At 36.3% G+C, this 19,877-nt stretch overlaps 3 protein-coding genes across 3 annotated transcripts; 1 reads left to right on the top strand and 2 right to left on the bottom strand.

Annotated features, from left to right (window-relative positions):
- Window positions 1-4,068: 4,068 nt before the first annotated feature.
- On the top strand, window positions 4,069-7,591 carry LOC133520874 (flexible cuticle protein 12-like). Its single transcript, XM_061855568.1, has 3 exons — window positions 4,069-4,147; window positions 5,137-5,258; window positions 7,339-7,591. Exons 1-3 carry the CDS (start codon window positions 4,139-4,141, stop codon window positions 7,529-7,531), a joined length of 324 nt encoding a protein of 107 aa, XP_061711552.1. The 5' UTR covers window positions 4,069-4,138; the 3' UTR covers window positions 7,532-7,591.
- A 3,349-nt stretch (window positions 7,592-10,940) lies between these two features.
- On the bottom strand, window positions 10,941-13,008 carry LOC133520873 (flexible cuticle protein 12-like). Its single transcript, XM_061855567.1, has 3 exons — window positions 12,934-13,008; window positions 11,665-11,786; window positions 10,941-11,194 (listed from the first exon to the last, which is right to left on the bottom strand). Exons 1-3 carry the CDS (start codon window positions 12,940-12,942, stop codon window positions 11,002-11,004), a joined length of 324 nt encoding a protein of 107 aa, XP_061711551.1. The 5' UTR covers window positions 12,943-13,008; the 3' UTR covers window positions 10,941-11,001.
- Window positions 13,009-16,829: 3,821 nt separating this feature from the next.
- LOC133520872 (cuticle protein CP14.6-like) lies at window positions 16,830-19,063 on the bottom strand. Its single transcript, XM_061855566.1, has 3 exons — window positions 18,983-19,063; window positions 18,100-18,221; window positions 16,830-17,086 (listed from the first exon to the last, which is right to left on the bottom strand). The coding sequence occupies exons 1-3, from the start codon at window positions 18,989-18,991 to the stop codon at window positions 16,894-16,896; spliced, it is 324 nt and encodes a 107-aa protein (XP_061711550.1). The 5' UTR covers window positions 18,992-19,063; the 3' UTR covers window positions 16,830-16,893.
- Window positions 19,064-19,877: the final 814 nt, after the last annotated feature.

The following is a 19,877-nucleotide window of genomic DNA, read 5'->3' as shown; positions in this document are numbered from 1 at the left end:
GGATAGGGGCATTTATTTGTGTGATGAATACAGAAATTTGTTCCTGAGTCATTGGTTGTTTCTATTTATATATGTATTTATCTATATATGTACGACCAGTTTGGCCTAGTGGGTAGTGACCCTGCCTACGAAGCAGATGGTCCCGGGTTCAAATCCTGGTAAGGGCATTTATTCGTGTGATGAGCATGGATATTTGTTCCTGAGTCATGGATGTTTTCTATGTATTTAAGTATTTTATACATACATACTTATATATTATATATATCGTTGTCTAAGTACCCTCAATACAAGCCTTACTGAGCTTACTGTGGGACTTAGTCAATTTGTGTAATAATGTCCTATAATATTTATTTATTTACTCATGTTATGCTTTACAACCATTTACGACGTTTTGCATATCTGATCGCTTCAGTTATAAATAGCCATATGATAACAGTTTTCACATGCAATGCAAATAATTAAAACATAAAAATAATATGTAACATCATTTACAACAATAACCATTATTGTGGCGTTGCACACAACGCTCTTTTAGGCTTATCAGTCTTTATCCTAGCCTCTAGTATAAGGAAAATAAATCTTTGGCAGAAATGAAATTTTTGGTACAGTCTGCATCAAAAGTAGCGCATGAAACAACGCGCCAAAAGTATCTGATATTCCGTATAACTTTTCCAAATGTTGATAATTCCCTAAAATTCGCATTCAGAAATATATATTTTACAGTCTTAGTTGTTCTATATTAAAGACATTACTCTTTGTTAAGCTGTTACAGAATGGAACCTAAATAAATACCTACCTATTCAAATTTTATAAGCCAAAATAATGATAAGTGTTTAACACTTTTTTACTCAAGTTGTGTATGTGGATGAGATTGCCTATTGTTTACCTCTACTTCTGATGCTGTTTTCTTTCTGTATTTTTTTTATTGAGGTGTGCAATAAAGAGTATTTGTATTGTATTGTATTGTGTGCCTGCGCAGTAGCAGCTAAAGTGGATATAACTTAAGTGCCGCGGGCTATAACAGCAGCGGTATCATGGTCGCATTTTTATCACCTGTCATGCCATGCGTCACTTTCGCACTTATATACTTGTTAGAACGTGACAGACATAGTGAGAAGTGATAAAGAGCCGACCATATTAGCCCTACTAGACCAGTTAAATAAAAGCTTGTAAAAACTGTTTCAAGTCCACTCAGATTTGTTGAACCTGTCCCAATTGTAATTTATTGATCATTTGGCTTTATTCATGATGTCACCTTTCAACAAATCTTTAGATATTTATGTCAGGACTATAAATAATAGCCGACCTTGTTAACATTTTACGACCTATAAAATAATTGATAGAACCTATCAGCATATTTTTATTTAAATCTATAAGTCTGGCAACTCATTAAGAAACTATAAAATGGATTAAATGTCATATGAATATGCTCGTCCCTGTCCCAGCACATGTCATTTTTAAGCTTAAAGGTGATCGAAGGTTCGGATGTCAACCGTAGCTGCATTACTGTTGCAGCGTCGATGTTGCCGCCGCTGTATCCGTCAATTTCCTAGATAAAATGATTGACATTCACCGCTACATTGTTTACCATACATTATGGAGGATACAGGTAAGGAGAACAATCTATGTGTATAAAGTGTCCATCAAAAAACCTTGAATAGGTGCCGCCACAATACACCGCGAACGAATTTTGATTAAAAATTCTAATCACTGACAGCGCACTTCACTTCATCAATAACGTCTAAGTTAATGTTATGTCCTTGTGCTACCCTAGCGCCAACGATGTTGAACTATTGTTTACACCTACCAGCTGGATACTTTAGCAAAAATTCTCCCATAAGAGACTGTTTTCCTTACCTCTACCCTCCATAACATACATATCATCAATAGGTAAATTTATATCTAAATAAATATAAACCTATTATAAAAACCACCTGTTGAATGACCGATTTTGAGCGCACTTTAATCTGTGGGTTTTTAACCCCATCTGAATGTGATTTGTGATTCCCGCCGCACAGCGGTCAGGCAAACGTTTCGCCTCAAATGAACCAGCATAACAGTGAATACGATTACAGATAATTGTTGCAAATCTTGAGGTCAGTTATGCTGGTTATATTAATTCGAGAGTGAGAGTACGATGAGAGGACAGAATACTGACCGACCTTGACATTCACCAACACATTAGCGATGTAGTTTGTAATCTGCGCGCATCACTTTAACTTATGCGGTTTTAATTATAAGGTCTAGCTACAGTCCTCAGCAAAAGCAGCTAAGCAGACCAGGAGTTCAAAATCAGGTACAGACGATTCTTTTACTTTAAAAAATGCACAGGTTAAGAATTTATCTTTATATTGTTTATTGTTTATTTAATTAAGTTTACAATTGTACCTTAACAGCTAAAGCCACAGCGGCAAAAATTGGGAGACGTATTATTTATTTGGCGGCCTCCATAGCCTAGTTGGTAGTGACCCTGCCTACGAAGCGTTCTGGGTGCGTGTGGTTTCGTACAAAATCAAAAAATATACGATACGGTATTCGTGACTATAACAGTGTAAAAGTAACTAGTGTATTTCAGATTGATTTGTGGGGTTACCTAGTCTTAATTTAAGGAAGGTTACTTACGTCAGGATATTTTTTTGCAACGCTGGCCTCTTTTATCCAATTCTTTCATGTGAAAAACTTGAACACATTTTTATGACCTATAAAATCTGACAGAGTTATAATAAGACTGTGACCTATCCATAAAAGTTTATTATAAACAAGTTTACCCAATTTTTCTGTAGCCGCTTTAAAATGTGTGCGCATCCTTAATCAGCATAACCAGTTGCCAGTTGTCGCATGGGCGAGGCTCTAAATGTCAGTTATGTAACTGGAACGCTGAACTCCAAGTACCTATAGATATCATATGGATGTCCACGGCGTCACCAGATGTTAGCGTTTATCATTTTAGGATGTAACAATCTTTTTATGAAATTATGGGCTGATCACATCATGCAATCTAAGCATACTTACTTACAAAATGAGTCTTGGCCTCCAACACAAGAGCACGCCACTTTGCTCGGTCCAGAGCGAACTCGCGCCAGCCTCCACTCTATCCGCCCAACGATATTTAGGATGACCAACAGGACGGCGTCCAGTTGGTCGACCTAAGTAAGGCCCCTTGACTGCCCGATCGTCACCCATCCTTTCGAGGTGGCTAAGCCAGCGGAGACGATATGCTATGGTCTCACCTATTATATTCGGCTCGGCTATTAGTTCTTCTATTTCGGCATTCTTTCGAATCCTCCAACTGCCATCGTCTGTTTCGACAGGTCCCAGAATCTTCCTTAACACCTTACGTTCTGCATGAAGTGATTAATTCTAAAATGTAATTTCATGTATTTGATCAAATGATATGATCACGATATCTAATGATATCCATGGGTTACGTTAAGACTCGGTTGTCGGATGAGCAATATTATAACTAACCTGGAAACAGGTCTTTTCCAATAAACAAAAAAGACTGAATCGAATTAAAAGTTCTAGTTTTGTTGAAAACGGTATACTTTCCTGCTCCTTCATCGTACTATCCAATCATGATCTGAGGGCCTACCGCGAACCACGTTCGATGTGTTGCCTCCCTGTCACACTTACGTACGAATTTACAAGTGCGACAGAGAGGCAACACGTCGAACGTGGTTCGCGGTAGGCCCTCTGATGATGACATCCTAGGGAAATTAACACATTCCCTGCCAAGAACACACTAGGTAATTAGAGATATTCATTTTGTATTGGAATTGGGGCGCTTGGTACTGACAGTGTTAAGGCAATTAAAAATAGTATTGCTAGAATATTGGTTTGACTATTTTTAGTAATAAATCTTACATTTGCTAGAAACCACTATCGTGTGAGTAATCTGGATAACTGTCCACTTTCAACATGAAACTATGCAGTATTTCTACTCTGAATACTCTGATAAATTTAAGGTTATGCTTATCATAGTTTTTTAATATATAAACTTGTTTTAATATATAAACTTCATAGATTAATGATGTCCTTGGAATGCCCTAGCCAATATAAAAGGTGTGTCCAGCCAAAAAATGCATTAGTCGCTCGCACGCACTTCTCAAATCTAGACCTACTATTCCAACCCACAAAAATGAAATCGGTTAGTAATTTTTTTGCTTCAAGTGTTTAGATTGTTTTTTGTGACGTAAAATCTTCAAGTTTTTTTAATATTTTACTGTATTATCTAGTCTACTTTGCAATGACGCCTTAAATTTGTGTGGTTGTTTTGGTGTGGTCCAAATATATTTTGTGGATATATTTTGCAGATGTAGTTGAGTGTCATTTTTGGTTTTCCGGTTCAAATTAGTGTACTAAGCAATAATTGCAAATTCATAGTTTTCGCTCTACCTTGAGGTTTTCGAGTAGGTTAATTAAAGTAACTTGTATTTACAGTGAAACACAATAACTACACTCATATCTAATATCTGAAAGAGTGAAATGAAGGTTACGGACGTGTCATCGAGTTATCGTATAAATATTACTTTCTACGATTTAGGACGAGTTGAACCAATCAAGGTTGTCGAAATGATCAACGCCACTCAGCAGTGATCTATGAAATTTCCCACACAATCATTAGCTAACGTTTAACGTTGACAGACGGGTTGGTGCAAACGACTTCTATAGTTAGTTTTTTAGACATATTTTTATATAAATAATATGCCTGAATCAAAAATGTTTTTTTTTTCGAATTACCGCCAGTTTAAAGATGATTTACGCTATTAGAAAGCTCCATACCCGAGCCGAGGCGTCCGACACTCACAGTTTTCTATATATTATAGAAACCCGTCATAGAAAACGAACCCCTACTCATAGTGTTGTGTTCCTGCCCGTGAGTAAGGTTGCCAGAACTCAACGAGGGTGCGGAGTGTTAGGGTCGGCAACGCACATGTGACACCATTAGAGTTGGAGGCGTCTATAGGCTACAGGGACTGCTTACCATGAGGCGGACTCATCAGGCCCATTTGCCACCGACGTAGTATTTGAAAAAGTGTCGGCTAGGCCTCGGGCCGTTCTAGCGTGAGTCACCCTTTACTCATCCTTATTCTGGATATCAGTAAAAAAGTATTTTAATACTTGTTTTTCTTACAGTTCATCGTATTCGCCCTGATCGTCGCGGCCGTGGCCGCCGCCCCGCAACGCGGCCCGGACGCTGACGCTCAAGTCCTGCGCAGCGAGCTGAACAACATCGGCGTTGATGGCTACCAATATGTGTAAGTGCAATTACAAAACATATATTATTTGTTTTTCCTACTCCTCTACTGTTCTCTGTTATTTATGCATTCATTAACACGAATATAAGAACATACATAAAAGGTTTCAAGAAAAGTCTATATTGTCTATTCCTCATAAAAGCTCTTGTGCTTTTAATCGCTATAACGTTACTGCGATTAATGGCTACCAACCTAACAAAACCAAAACGAATACAGTTTTAAACTAAGTGCATTGCTGCCAACTTACAAAATATTCATTTGGTTGCATAGTAAAAATAATTACTTCATAAGTCAGAAACACGCATGTGACACCCGTAATATAGCAACACCCATAGACTACGAAGACCGCTTAGCGTTGCTTGTTAGTCTCCGTAGGCTACGGTGGCCAAAATTGAGAAAAAACTGTCCAAAAATTATATTTAGCAAGTAGCAAGTACCAGGGCCTCATGAGTTACGAGGAGGTGTCGCTGACCCGCCGGCCGCGGCCCGGGGCGGGCTGGGCGCGTAAGCGCGTAACAAGGTATGCTCGCGCGTCTTGGCTATATACTTTTGCTGTAATTTGTTTACCTAAATTAAGATTTATTTTTGTTGACTCGTAGGAAAAATATTGTATGCAACGTTGTATAAGTAGGTCAAAAAATGCTCGTGGCGTATTCCTTTACAATGTGAGCCGGAGCCGAAGGCGTAGCTCACGCCACTCGCCTTTTTTGACCCTTCTTATACAACTGTTGCATAAAATACTATAAAGGAGCAAGCTTGTTCTTTACCCCTTATACTGAGACGTTTAATACTGAGACACTAGCAGGAAGAGACCAAAAAGGGGAATCTTGAGCGAGGGTTTCAAGACATGAGAGGTAAACAAACTTTTGCTGGCGAGTGAAATAACATTTTTCACCACACAAACGGGAGGGAAAAAAAGCGGCCAAGTGCGAGTCGGACTCGCCCATAAAGGGTTCCGTACCATTTAATGACGTATTATATAAAAACTACTTACTAGATCTCGTTCAAACCAATTTTCGGTGGAAGTTTGCATGGTAATGTATATCATATATTTTTTTAGTTTGATCATTCTGTCATTTAAGAAGTTACTGGGGGGGGGGGGCAACATTTTACCACTTTAGAAGTGTGTCTCGCGCAAACTATTCAGTTTAGAAAAAAATTATATTAGAATCCTCAATATCATTTTTGAAGACCTATCCATAGATACGCCACACGTATGGGTTTGATGAAAAATATTTTTTTTTAATTTTATGACGTATTAAAAACACTACTTACTAGATCTCGTTCAAACCAATTTTTGGTGGAAGTTTGCATGTTTTTTTTAGTTTTGAGTGTCTCTCGCGCAAACTATTAGAAACCTCAATATCATTTTTGAAGACCTATCCATAGGTTTGATGAAAAAAATAAATTTTGTTTCAGTTCTCATATATGGGAGAACCCCCAAAATTTATTGTTTTTTTTTTCTATTTTTGTGTGAAAATCTTAATGCGGTTCATAGAATACATCTACTTACCAAGTTTGAACAGTATAGTTCTTATAGTTTCGGAAAAAAGTGGCTGTGACATAAACGGACAGGCAGACGGACATGACGAATCCATATGGGTTCCGTTTTTGGCCATTTGACTACGGAACCCTAATCAACTGTAAAAAATACAAATCTCACTCGGATTAATTAAATATGTACTTATCCTTACAATATCATCACGTAAGTCCATCCTACAAGCCTTACCTCGTTACGTTTAGCAATTCAAAATTAGACCCAAGTTACGTTGCTCTCTATAGGATAAAATAGAATTTAGTACACTCATTTATAGAAAGTCCTTTCCAAACGGGTTTGGTGAAACTACCTTTTGATCATAATCATATCCCCTAGCCGTTTTGGCCATAGCAACTGGCAACAATGTGTGGCTATTTTCATTATACAACCCCTAAGAAAATTAAAAGGATTTGAACATTCTTATAAAGATAGGTACAGTTAGAAAAGAAGCCATTGAAGTCCATTTGATTTATGAAGTCCACAGAAAAGACGCTCATACGAGAAAGTTGTTGGCCCTTTTCAAACAAAATTCCTTATTCACAGCGTGGAGACCTCCAACGGCATCAAGCAAGAGGAGCAAGGTCAGCTGCAGAACGTCGGCACCGAGAACGAGGCCATCCAAGTCCGCGGACAGTTCTCCTACGTGGGGCAAGATGGCGTCACCTACACCGTCACATACGTCGCCGACGAGAACGGCTTCCAGCCCCAGGGCGCCCACATCCCGCAAGCTGCTTAAACTGGATCCCATGTAAAACTTGGCTGTTAATAAAGTTTTTGTTTTTATGTTTTAATTTTACGTTGCTGTTTTATTGTTATATGATCGCAGGCGTGTTATGGTTAGTTTTATCCACGTGATAAAATTTAACTTATTAATTGAACGGACTGTCATAATTGCGCTGTTATGTAGACAAGAACCACCATTATAACGCTACTGAGGCCGCAGCTTTGGTAACAATCATTTATCGCCCAACCACAATCGAACATAAATAACTATTAAATTAAAAAGAAAACATTTACCGGGGTCAAATAGTCTCTTTCCACGACAGGACAAAGAGGTCGCAAGACGAACCGGAAGTGTCTGGAAGAGAATCTATGAAGAGCAAATGAAGGGAGATTTCCCTATATCTTTGAAAAGAAATCTCATGGACATGTGCATTCTTAACATCCTGACCTACGGAGCACAGACTTAGTCCTGGAAATCAGAAATCTACCCTTAAGGTTTGTCAGCGCGAGATAAAAAATTTTTTTCAATGCAATTATGGTTAAACGCATTTCAGCATAAAAATACCAATACGCCGAGAAATTTAACTTAAGCTAACAAAATATTTCATATCAACAAAGACATAACACAAAAGTAGGTACAAGATACAAAATACATCTAATGAAACCTGCTATAATTAAAAACCTCATGGCATCTAGTTTCTTTGCTCCCCTGCCTGCAGAAGATTAGCATAGGTTTAATTTAATTATTGATTTAAATAAGAAACAGATTACTTCTTTCTTTTCTCATAGCATGTTTTGGCGTTTGTAAAGTCTTTAATTTTGTGCTAACCTGTAATATGACTACCTTTGTATCCTGTCTGTGGAAACCGGTAATTGGCTTCTCTGATACATATTTATGTTAACCTAGTTTTAGTTTACTTAAGCTGTTGGTTTTCCGAATAAAATAAAATAAAAATAAAATAAAAAAATACATGGAAAAACAGAAATAACACATCATATACCTAACATAGTAACCTAAGTTGACCGATCGCATCAAAAACACTGTAAATTGGTACCTAGGTATTAAGACAAAAAACTGTGTTTCTATGCTATTTCAAGCAGATAAACATTGAAATAAAATACAAGCACTTACATAGAAAAAAACATTGTTATAATGTTAACAATGTAAATAAGACTATTATAAAAATGCATATTTCTTAATAAGAAAATTAAAAACATACTTCAATATCAGGAAAGATAATGCAAAAATGGAATAGCGAAAAACAGGAATGGTGTGGCGAGTCCGTGGTGAGCAGATTCCTCATTATCGTTTTTAAATTGTATATCCTTGAGATTCAATTGACATTCAACTATTTTAGACAAGCAAGTTTGTTATATTTGGTAAATTATAATTTATAATCATGACTTAATGACTGCACTGGTGCTACCTATTAGATTTGAATGAACAAACTTGGTCATTTAAAAGAACTTAAATATAATGGTAATAATAGCATATTGTAAGTTACCCTTGTTAATCAACAAGGACGCACCTTAAGGGTAATCACCCATTTTTAATAGGACTTAAATCACACTTGGTTACTTCTAACCACCGACTTCAATAATATAGATAAGTTGTGCACTTTCTTTTCAGCATGAACTATGCAAATTGGTATTCTGATTAACTTAATCTTATGACAAAGGAGAATGTTTCAAAATACAAAACTCATAGTTTGTCCAAGGGTGTGTCTAAATCGAACAAATTCGAATTTGCTTCAGATTGCGCGCCCATTCAGCATAACTCATGCAAGGCTCGCATAAGGGTGCCTTTCGACCAGAGATGTGCTTCATACATTTGAAACGTAGCTGTAGCTGCGTTTCAAATGTATGAAAACATAGCATAGCACAGCATAGCACATCTCTGGTCGAAAGGCACTCTAAAGCTCGTTATTAGGAGGGGACTAACGCAAAATTGCAGTTTTTATATTACATTTTTCCATATATTAAAGCCAAAGTTTAGAAAATTATTACTCGGAAAGTAAACTATATTTGAGGGAGCAGAGTCTAAGAAAAACCGTACAAAGTTAAAGTTGACTTGATAGAAAAAAAATACGAATATACATTTCTGATTATTATTTATTTTCAATTGTATACCGTTACGAGTATCTTGCATATCATAGAAATATAATTTTAGTACAAGTAATACAGTAAACTAATTTAGAAGTGTGCAGTGAATAGAGAATCTTGAAACGCGTTTAACCACAATTTTGTAGTCAACAGCCGGTAGCCCACGTACTGCTTGTGAAGTCCAGCTATCGCTTTACAAGAGCCAATAAAATCACCGTACACTGTCTTGTACTAACCGTATAATTTTAGTCGTATTTAAAGCTCCTAATACCTTGATACTGGCCAAATAGTCCCGCTGGACTAAAGCTAGAATTTTAAAAGAATTAATGAGGTAAAACGTCACGCTATCGCCAAATCTTCTGTCACAAGTTTCGCATGGCACGCCATATCTTTTATTTTTTCCTAAATTCCTGGCTTTACGCCCTCGTAACACAAATATAGCACTTGCAGCGAATTCGCTGGGTTTGGGCGTACCTTAAGGATAATCAATATCATATATTTATTCTAACGTTTTCATAATCGTGTTGACTCTTAAGATATCCTGTTTCAATCATTTAAATATAGTAGGTAGCACATCCAAGGCAGTCATTAGGTCATGACTAAACTATAATTTACCTAAAAATGACAAATTTTAATATCAAACAATTTTATTAGAAATAGCTCAAAGTGAAACCCTGTTTTGTTTTTGTGCTATTCTGTTTGTTATTTATACCTTTTATCATCCATTTTTAGTAACTCGTATATTTTAAGATATTTTGTCATATAAATTTATTAATATTTAAAATGGCAAAAAATCGAATCTTTGAAATGAATAATGCTTTAATTATTATCTCAATTGTTGATATTATTACTTCAATCTTCTTTAATATTTAAACGCTTGTTAATTTTTTGTCTAAAGCTGCATTCAATATACTCATTAATGGTCCATCTACACCGCGGCTAACTTTTGTGTAGCATAAGCGGTAACATAAGCTAACCTGCCTAGTAAATCCGCAACTTTCGCGAAAAAAAAATCCGGTTATATTTTTAAGTTTAGGCGTTTATCCTAATTGCGCTCTCAACTGTTCTATTTTTTTATAACACTAACAAAATATTTTGTTACAAGTTACACAACAATTGGGATTTACAGACTACAAATATACCACCGGCCAACAGATCGGTTTGTAACAACAAAATGGGTTTTATTGGTCAAAAATTATTTCTTTACTACTTAAGTTCAATAACTTCAGCGTGTTGCTGTTTTCAGTGTGCTGCTGGTTCCGGAGCCCAGTGCCAGTTCCTATTTATTTATCTACATTTCGCATAATAAAACAACAACGTGAAACTAAAACTTAAAAACAAAAAACTTTATTAACAGCCAAGTTTTACATGGGATCCAGTTTAAGCAGCTTGCGGGATGTGGGCGCCCTGGGGCTGGAAGCCGTTCTCGTCGGCGACGTAGGTGACGGTGTAGGTGACGCCATCTTGCCCCACGTAGGAGAACTGTCCGCGGACTTGGATGGCCTCGTTCTCGGTGCCGACGTTCTGCAGCTGCCCTTGCTCCTCTTGCTTGATGCCGTTGGAGGTCTCCACGCTGTGAATGGGGAGTTTTGTTGAAAATGGTCATACACTTTTTCATTGTGAGCGATATATATCTTTCTTGCGGATGTTATATATTAAATGGACATAGCATGTTCAAACTCTCTATTCCTTAAAAGCTGACGATGACGCTCAATCTGCACATGGCAAACATTACTTTTGTCTAGCTTGAAAAGGCTCCAGATATTCGTATGTATGGCTTTAGTACTTACTAGTGTATTAAATGTTTTTTATACTTTAAAAAGCAAAGCTTTGTTAAATTAAAATTTTCCGTTTTCTGATAGGACGGACGTTAAAGTGATTATTTTGAATGATAAATATTTTATAGGACACATTTCGATAATATTAGTAATCCAGTAACCCTTTTCCATCTCCTTTCTACATCTTGCAGTTCAGGTCTCAATTAACACGAGGAATAAACTTTAGACCTCTAACAAAACTTATAGTATTTCTAATTGTACTTACGCATATTGGTAGCCATCAACTCCGATGTTGTTCAGCTCGCTGCGCAAGACCTGAGCGTCAGCGTCCGGTCCGCGTTGTGGGGCGGCGGCCACGGCCGCGACGATCAGGGTGAATACGATGAACTGCAAAAAAAAATCATATAATATAAATAACTAGTAATTTTTAGTTTAACATACGCGATTGACTCGCACGACGTGTTTCGGAGAGCCTAGGTTTTAATTTTCAAGCACTTAATAGTGTTAAGCATGGAATCACGTTGAATAGACAGTTTGAATACCATTATTCAACTTCACTTAAATCGACCGGGATATAAACCGTGATTACCTTTTATATTGTTTTTATTGAGCTCCCGATATTTCGACGCAGTTACGTGCATCTTGTTCACGGGTAACAAGATTAATATAAAACATTATAAAAGGTAATCATGGTTTATATCCCGCTCGATCTAAGTGTAGTGAAACTAGCCTAACATTCAAAACTGTTATTATTCAACTATACTGATATCATTTTGAAAGAGCAAACTGTAAGAATTAAAATAAAATGTATGCAAGCATATTTTATATTTATATCTCGCGTCACACCTTAAAAGCAATTAGTACTTTAGCACACTCGAATAAATTCGAAGCCCGACATACTAATATCTGTTAGATGACACCCTGCCGTCACCTCTGGTACGTGCACTTCTAGTGCAGGAAATGGCACTAAACTTAACTACCATATTTATAATAAAGAGACCACAGGAATTATTAGGATCAAATGCCTAAAGAAAATCTTATTTTAGGCAACGTTGCCAAGCAGACTAGAAAATATAGTTAAATCATTAAATAAACTAAGATAAATTAAACCTTTCGATTGTATGTTGGTTATTAAAATCGCCAGTTCAAATCCCATTCATGCTATATGTAATACCTACAGTAAAAAATAATTTATAATAAAAATGAGTAATGATTGAAAAATGTAAGACTAATTTTGTCATACATATAAGTCTGCAAGCGATGCTAAAAAATTATACATTAAAGAAAAAAATTTAAAATTCAACGCTAGGAACGGAAAAATTCGCACTCCTCTGGTACGCTTCCATAGCTCAGTTGGTTAAGAGCGATGGGACCCGTGTTCCAAACTTCCAAGAGGTCGCTAGTTTGTCGAAAGCGATGATTTTTTTCCATTTTTCCTTTACTATAAAAATTAGGATCCTTATCCAACACGGACAATAAGTTAAAGTTGGTCACAAAAAAACAATCCAAACACTTGACACAAAAATTCACTAACCGACTTCATTTTGCGGACTGGAGTAGTCAGGTCTAGAGTTGAGAAGAGACTAATGCAATTTTCGGTAAGACACGCCTTTTATATAGCCAGCGCATCACAAGGATATCAAGTTCTGTCAGAATTAGAAATTATTCTACTAGTGCTTTTTAGATATTTAAATCAGTGTTTAAAAAAATGCTGGCCTTGCTACACTTGATAAGGAAAAATTTGGCAAATTTATTTTATATTTGAAAACCCAAATAAAAGTATAATTTTTGAAGCGGCATAGTTAAGAGGATAATAGATGACTGCTTCTCTATATTTGTATATATCCGTAGTTAACGTTTTCCTTTCTAGACATATTGGTGAATTACGGCATATTAAGAAAAAATAATACTTAGTATGAATAAAATTTTGTATAATATACGGTCCAGTTGTAAAATAATTGTTCGTCTAAGGCAGTGTCTTACCTGAGCCAATAACTCGCGAACGCGAAGCGGCTCGGCGCGGCGCGGCGCGGGTGAATTCAAACCTTTGATACCTATGGAAGTGTCCTACGTGGGCGATCCCCGAATGCCGTTGGGCCGCCGCGCCGCGTCGCATTCGCGAGTCATCGTCCACGTAAGCCGCGCTGTAAGGCAGGGGTCACCAAATGGCGAACCGCGGTCCGGATGTGGATCGCTGACCTATTTTATTTTTTAGGTTATTTAAAACTCAAGTAGAAATGGACCGCGATGGTCATTTTATTTAAAGAACCGGATCCCTGAAGAAACTAATTGGTGAACCCTGGTCTAGGGTATACGACCTAAATATCTCCGATAGAGCTATAACATCCCTAATAACTAATTACAAAAAAAACGATAAAAAACGAGGCATATAAAAAGTATTTCGTAATAAATAAAATCGTTTAAAATCCAATCCGCATTTTACGAAAATAGTACGTTATCAATAATTTAAAAATTCAAAAGGCGCTATAACAAACAAGTATTCGTAGACGAAAAGATATTTAAAATACACGAATGATTAAAGCGATCAAAATTAGATAAAACTTGTCAGCTAACCGGTTTATAGTTTTACTCTAAATATCTAAAAACTTAAGTGACATGCCAACATCCCGCCTATAATATATTATCTGTTAGAAGACATAATATGAGAGAATACAGGTGGTATGTGCAAATCAAGGCTTAGGCTTTGAATTTTTTTGAGAAATAATTACCTACTCTCGAGCTCGGACAATTAAACATCGATCACGAGTGTTAACCACCAAGAAGTGAACAGTGTAAGTATGAGCTTAGTGATAGTAAATATCATCTACGTATAACAATCTTCTTCTTTGTCTAGCCTTTTCCCATGTCATTTGGGGTCGGCTCTCCTCATCTTTCTTCGCCAGGCGTATCTGTTCTGGGTCGTCGAGACATTTATTAAGGGGTCTACCTCTGCCCGAGCTTTTGGAGCCAACGTTGATGCTCAGGACCTGTATAGTCCTCTACCTATAAGAATACTGCATAAAATTACTAAGGGCCTCTGTTTCACAAAGTCTGAGTAAAGTATTGGATAGCTAATTAACAAATAAACTGCCACATAAAACTACCTTAAGTTGTAAAGGTATCTATGTAGCAGTTAAGCATAATTGAAAATTGTGACCTTAATATGCATAAGGACCCTTTTTGATGGAAAGCCACATATAACAACTCAATAATGCCTTAATAACTTGGCGCGTAATTTTTAAGATATTATAAATAAATGTCTATGACTGTATAACTAATAAAATTTACTAACTACCTACCTACGGAGTTTTAGGGCTATTTCGAAATTTCAGCGGCATATGGTTTCATACAAAACTCCTATTTCGTTCACACGACGTCGCAAAACCGAGAACTGATTTTGTTGTGCTGTTGACTTTTTCGGTCGCGTGACCGAAATTACGCGACTCAACTCAAAAAATGACGCTCGTCTGGTCCAACATCTCTCTCTCTCTCTCTTCCTTATTTCTTTAAGTTCAGATTTTTCTACTTCACTCGTGCGATTTCTAAGAAAACGATTTTTCAACTGACTAAGCCCCTTTAAGCATTGATTTATATTATTTTATATTATACTAGATGTTGCCCGCGACTTCGTACGCGTGGATTTGTATGCTGGTGGTTATGTAAGGTAAGGTAAGTAAGAGCAAAAGGTAGCAGTAGGGACGGTTAATCACTTGCTATAATAATTATACAACGCATGAGATTTGTCTGACATAACCTAAGAAGTTTCAAGCCCTTAAGTGAAAAAACTTCTTCTTGATATAGTCCCTAATCCCTCTCAATCCCTTAAGGTTTTCAAGTCCACTAGTCTAATCGAATGCAAACTTTAAACCCTTTTTCACATTAGGGGATTAATACAAACTTTCAATGAACGCCACTTTAACTCCCTTGGGGAATTATTTTCTAAAAACGCTGAAATCACTTTTCTTGTTTCCTATTATTGCGACTTAAGACATTTCAAGATCACTATTTACAAAAAAAAATTCACTAACTTAGGGAATGAATTTTCAAAACAGGTTATATGTATCAATTTTCGTCTATTTGAGTATAGAGGTAATGCCCGTTTATTAGGTTTCAAGTTCCTAGATTAAAAGAAAACTCGTACCACATATAAATTTCTATCACCTTTTTAACCCCCTTAGGGGTTGAGTTATCAAGAACGTTAAAATAACTTTTTTAATCTTACATTATGTTTTTCTATGAAGTTTTAAAGCATTTGTAAAGCGTTTAGGAAAATAATTTTTAAAAACGCTGAAAAAGTTTTTGTTTTATTCTAATAATATGCCCATATCTAAAGTTTCAAGTTCTGCGCTCAAAATAAAATGTTTGACTTCCATACATATTTTCGACCCTTTTTTCACTACCTTGGGGAATGAATTTTCAAAAACGCTGAAATTAGTTTTCTTTAATTTTAATAAAATACCTTTTTACAAAGTTTCAAATTCCTAGCTCAAAATAAAACTTGAACCCAATACAAACCTTCATCCCCTTCTTAACCTCCCTTAGGATTTGAATTTTCAAAAACGTTGAAATAACTTTTATTTGTAATTGGCTATTATGCCTTTATAAGAAGTTTCAAAACATTGGTAATGGATTCAAACTTTCAACCACTTTTTAACCCTTTTAGGGGATGAATTTTCAAAAACGCTGATATTAGTTTTCTTCTATTTAAATGAAATACCTTTTTACAAAGTATTAAGTTCCTAGCTTAAAATAAATCTTGAACCCCATACAAGCTTTCATCCCCTTTTTAAGCCCCTTAGGGGTTGAATTTTTCAAAATCATCTTCTGTGGTTTAATACAAACATTTCGATTCTAAAATTAGCTAAATCGGATCAACAGTTCTCGAGTTTATGCGTGACTAACAAACGCATTTCATTTTTATTTATTTAGAAGAATATTATTCAGAAGAAAGGGGAAAAGGATCACCAGATCGTAAGCAATTACTATCGCCCATGGACACCTGCAACACCAGAGGGTTTGTAAGTGCGTTGTCAGCCTTTAAGATGGGAATACGCTTTTTTCTTGAACGTTTGAAGGTCTTATGGTCCGAAATTCATTTTACAGTTTAGCTGCGCGAAGCAAGAAGTTTCTGGAGGAACACGAAGTTAAGGACTGCCATCTATCTATCTACGTTTACGAAAAGTGAAATGCACTGAGTCGTGTTATTTGGTATCTCGCTCGCACGTCACAATCGTGTCAATCGTGCAAATAGTGACATCAAAATTTTTACGCATTATAAAATCAGCAAGTGTTTTTCACTGGTTTTGTCATAGATAGATAGAATATACACAAATAGTAAAGACAGAGCTAGACAACAGGCGGTCTTGTTGTTATGGTCGTTTTCTCAAATTATTAAAATAAATAAAAAACTATTAATAATCAAATTACAAATTAAAACAAATGAACTAAAACTTTATTTATAACAGGACTAGACTAGTTCAGATAATTGGGTAATTTAACGGGCTGCTGGAAGATGGGCGCCCTGGGGCTGGAAGCCGTTCTCGTCAGCGATGTAGGTGACGGTATAGACGACGCCGTCGGCGCCGGTGTAGGCGTAGGAGCCGCGGACGGAGATGGCTTCGTTGTCGGTGCCGATGTTGTTCAGCTGCGCTTGCTCTTCTGACTTGATGCCGTTGGAAGTCTCATAACTGTCGAAAAATACAGTAAAATTAATAATTTGAACCAAAAAAATCATGTGACACTCAAATAACACACACACTTGTCACGCACTCGATCAGTGAAGAAGCAGTTGGTGCTTTATTAGAAAATCCTCAAAAATGTATCAAAACGTCTCGATCGTTTATTCGACATAATAGATATTTGAGTAACTTGTTCAAAATAATTTTAATAAATTAAGAATTTGGCCAGCAGTGAGCTTTGCACTTTATCATGGGTTCTCTGCGATTTAAGAAAAAATAGCCAAAATTATTAATCATAGCTCTAATAGGTACTTTTTAAACTACCTGATTTTAAAGTTCTCTTCCTGAATTGATTTTTAGTCATTTCTTTGAACTAATAAACCAATATAATTTAATATAATTATCAACTGAAACTCTAGGTCCATGGGGTCCCAGCGCGCACAAGTTTTTTGGAGAAATCGCGAAACGTCTGGTTGATCGAAGAGCTGGCGGCTTCCTCGCACAACGTACAGTATTGCGATACAATGAGGAAATGCCGCCAGCATCCTTGGTACAATGCCTCAAGGGCCTATTTTAGATATAAGCTAGTTATAGTAATCATCTGTATAAATTATCAACTAACATAAAAATATTTAATACGTCAATGTTAAGAGAAAATATAAAAACACATTCTGATAAAAAAAATTTAACTAGAAATAAACCCAAAAATTAAATTAATTATAACAAACTAACTGTATATCAAAAGCCCTATGTCCCGTTCCGACTGTCACCTGATCCAAACGTGCCAAAAATGCTACTAGCGGCATTGCCGCGTTGCACAGCTAGCGACTAATAATAATACGTACGAGTAACTAACTAATAATCTGTTAAAACTATCCTTTTGGATAAAAAGCAGTGTACGCAGTAGAAAATATAATAGCTCAAATAAACTTCAGGCAATTTCATATGGCATATGTATCCTTTAGAACGACTATACAGAATTACAAATAGAAAAATATTTGAATAAATCAATGGGTACTTACGAGTAATTGTAGCCATCAACGCCGATGTTGTTAGCGTCGTAGCGGAGGACCTGAGCGTCAGCGTCAGGGCTGCGTTGTGGGGCGGCGGCGACGGCCGCGACGATCAGAGCGAAAACGATGAACTGTAACCAATAATAATGTTAAACATGCGCTAAATAAAGTTGGTAGGAGGAATACGAATATGTTAAGAAGGCAGCTACTAATTTTTTAAGCTTGTTACCAATGTTACCAATCGCTCAGACCGGCTATCATGAGTTGGTTTCTCGCGTGCGAGTCCATACTTACTTGACATCGCCCTCGATGTACGGAGCCGCGCGCGAGAGCGCAACTCATGCTAGCAGGTCAAATGATGACCACGGCCACTTTGTCAAGAGTGAAACGATAAAAAATAAAAAAGAACAGTTTATGGTGCCGAAAACAAGAGCAGTGTAATTCCAAGCACTTGTCTCTTGACCCGGGTGTTCATTTTACCCCACCAAACTTTATACGTATTTTTATGTGAACTTATGGACTAGAAATAATGGAGATTTTTTGACAAGTGGAAAATAATTCACGCACTAAAATCAACCCAATATCAAACTTAAGGAAGGTCACACAACAGATCTAAGTCTATCAGACAAAATAATTATATCTAAAACACTATACTGACGCGTAAATTATGAACATACGATAGAATATCTTTTATTGTTAAAATTATATCACCAATTTAAATTATAGCAACCTGTCTCTATTTCTCTACACCATACACCACGTAATAGAAAAAGTTACCTATATTTAATTATTCTAATTGATAGAATTACACGATTCACTCGCAATTAAATTAAAAAATATATACATTTCTAAAGTCACTGTAAATTAAAAAAAAAAAAGAAATTTCACTAACCGATTTCATTTTTGCTAATTGATGTGTAGGTGGTCCTAACTCGGGAAGTGCTAACCAACGACTGATGCCATCTGTCGACAGGAAGCGACTTTTATATGCATTTGCGCACCGCAAGGATTCGTGAGGTGACCTTGGAAATATATCTATGTATGAGGAAAGGTTGCAAAAATTATTTGTCACATTTTGAATATGAACCATAAAATTATAAATTAAATAAAGTGTTTTAAATATTTTTTGGTGTGATGTTGCACACGTTTTCTTTAACTTTGGTTTTCAATTTAATTTAATGGCACATACAACAAAGTTGTTTAATATATATATGTATATTAAATAACAAGCTTTTGGGGATATCACCGGAAACACTGGGCCCTTAAAATGGGAACTTAAGTTACACTTTTCACTTGAAATTTAATGGTAATGATTATTTCCCCATGACACCCGACATCAACACCCAACACACACATATATATTATCTAATCATACTACGATATACCGGACATACACAGCTAACCGACTCCTTCGAAACGCGTTTATCTGTAGCTTTTGCCATAGAGAAATATAAGTAAAGAAAAAGTGGTAACTCCATACATCAGTTTTCTTACCAAAACGCTAGTTATTTCATAGTCGACATCTAGCGTCAAGAAGCGGAATTTATCAGTACTGCTAGTTAACAATATCTCTCGCGATGAACGAAAAATCGAATGCTTAACAATTTACAGCTAATATTATAACTGGATAACCCGAAACTCTACTTTCAACTTCTTCTGCTTATAATATTAGTTGTAAATTGTTTTGGCGATATATTTTTCGTCAGACGCGACACTTGTGACATCTGGTGTCAAGTAGTGGTGGTACTGATAAATTCACTACTTGATGTTAGATGTTGACTATAAAA

The sequence above is a fragment of the Cydia pomonella genome, chromosome 8 (assembly GCF_033807575.1).
Source record: "Cydia pomonella isolate Wapato2018A chromosome 8, ilCydPomo1, whole genome shotgun sequence".
Taxonomy (NCBI): Eukaryota; Metazoa; Arthropoda; class Insecta; order Lepidoptera; family Tortricidae; genus Cydia; species Cydia pomonella.
This window is presented reverse-complemented; position numbering and strand designations above follow the sequence as displayed.

Excerpts from the sequence above, each read along its gene's own strand:
- LOC133520872 (XM_061855566.1), bottom strand. Across the intron at positions 17,087-18,099 it reads GTTGATGGCTACAATTACTC|TTATGAGACTTCCAACGGCA; the intron begins GTAAGTACCCAT and ends ATTTTTCGACAG.
- LOC133520873 (XM_061855567.1), bottom strand. Across the intron at positions 11,195-11,664 it reads GTTGATGGCTACCAATATGC|CGTGGAGACCTCCAACGGCA; the intron begins GTAAGTACAATT and ends CCCCATTCACAG.
- LOC133520874 (XM_061855568.1), top strand. Across the intron at positions 5,259-7,338 it reads GTTGATGGCTACCAATATGT|CGTGGAGACCTCCAACGGCA; the intron begins GTAAGTGCAATT and ends CCTTATTCACAG.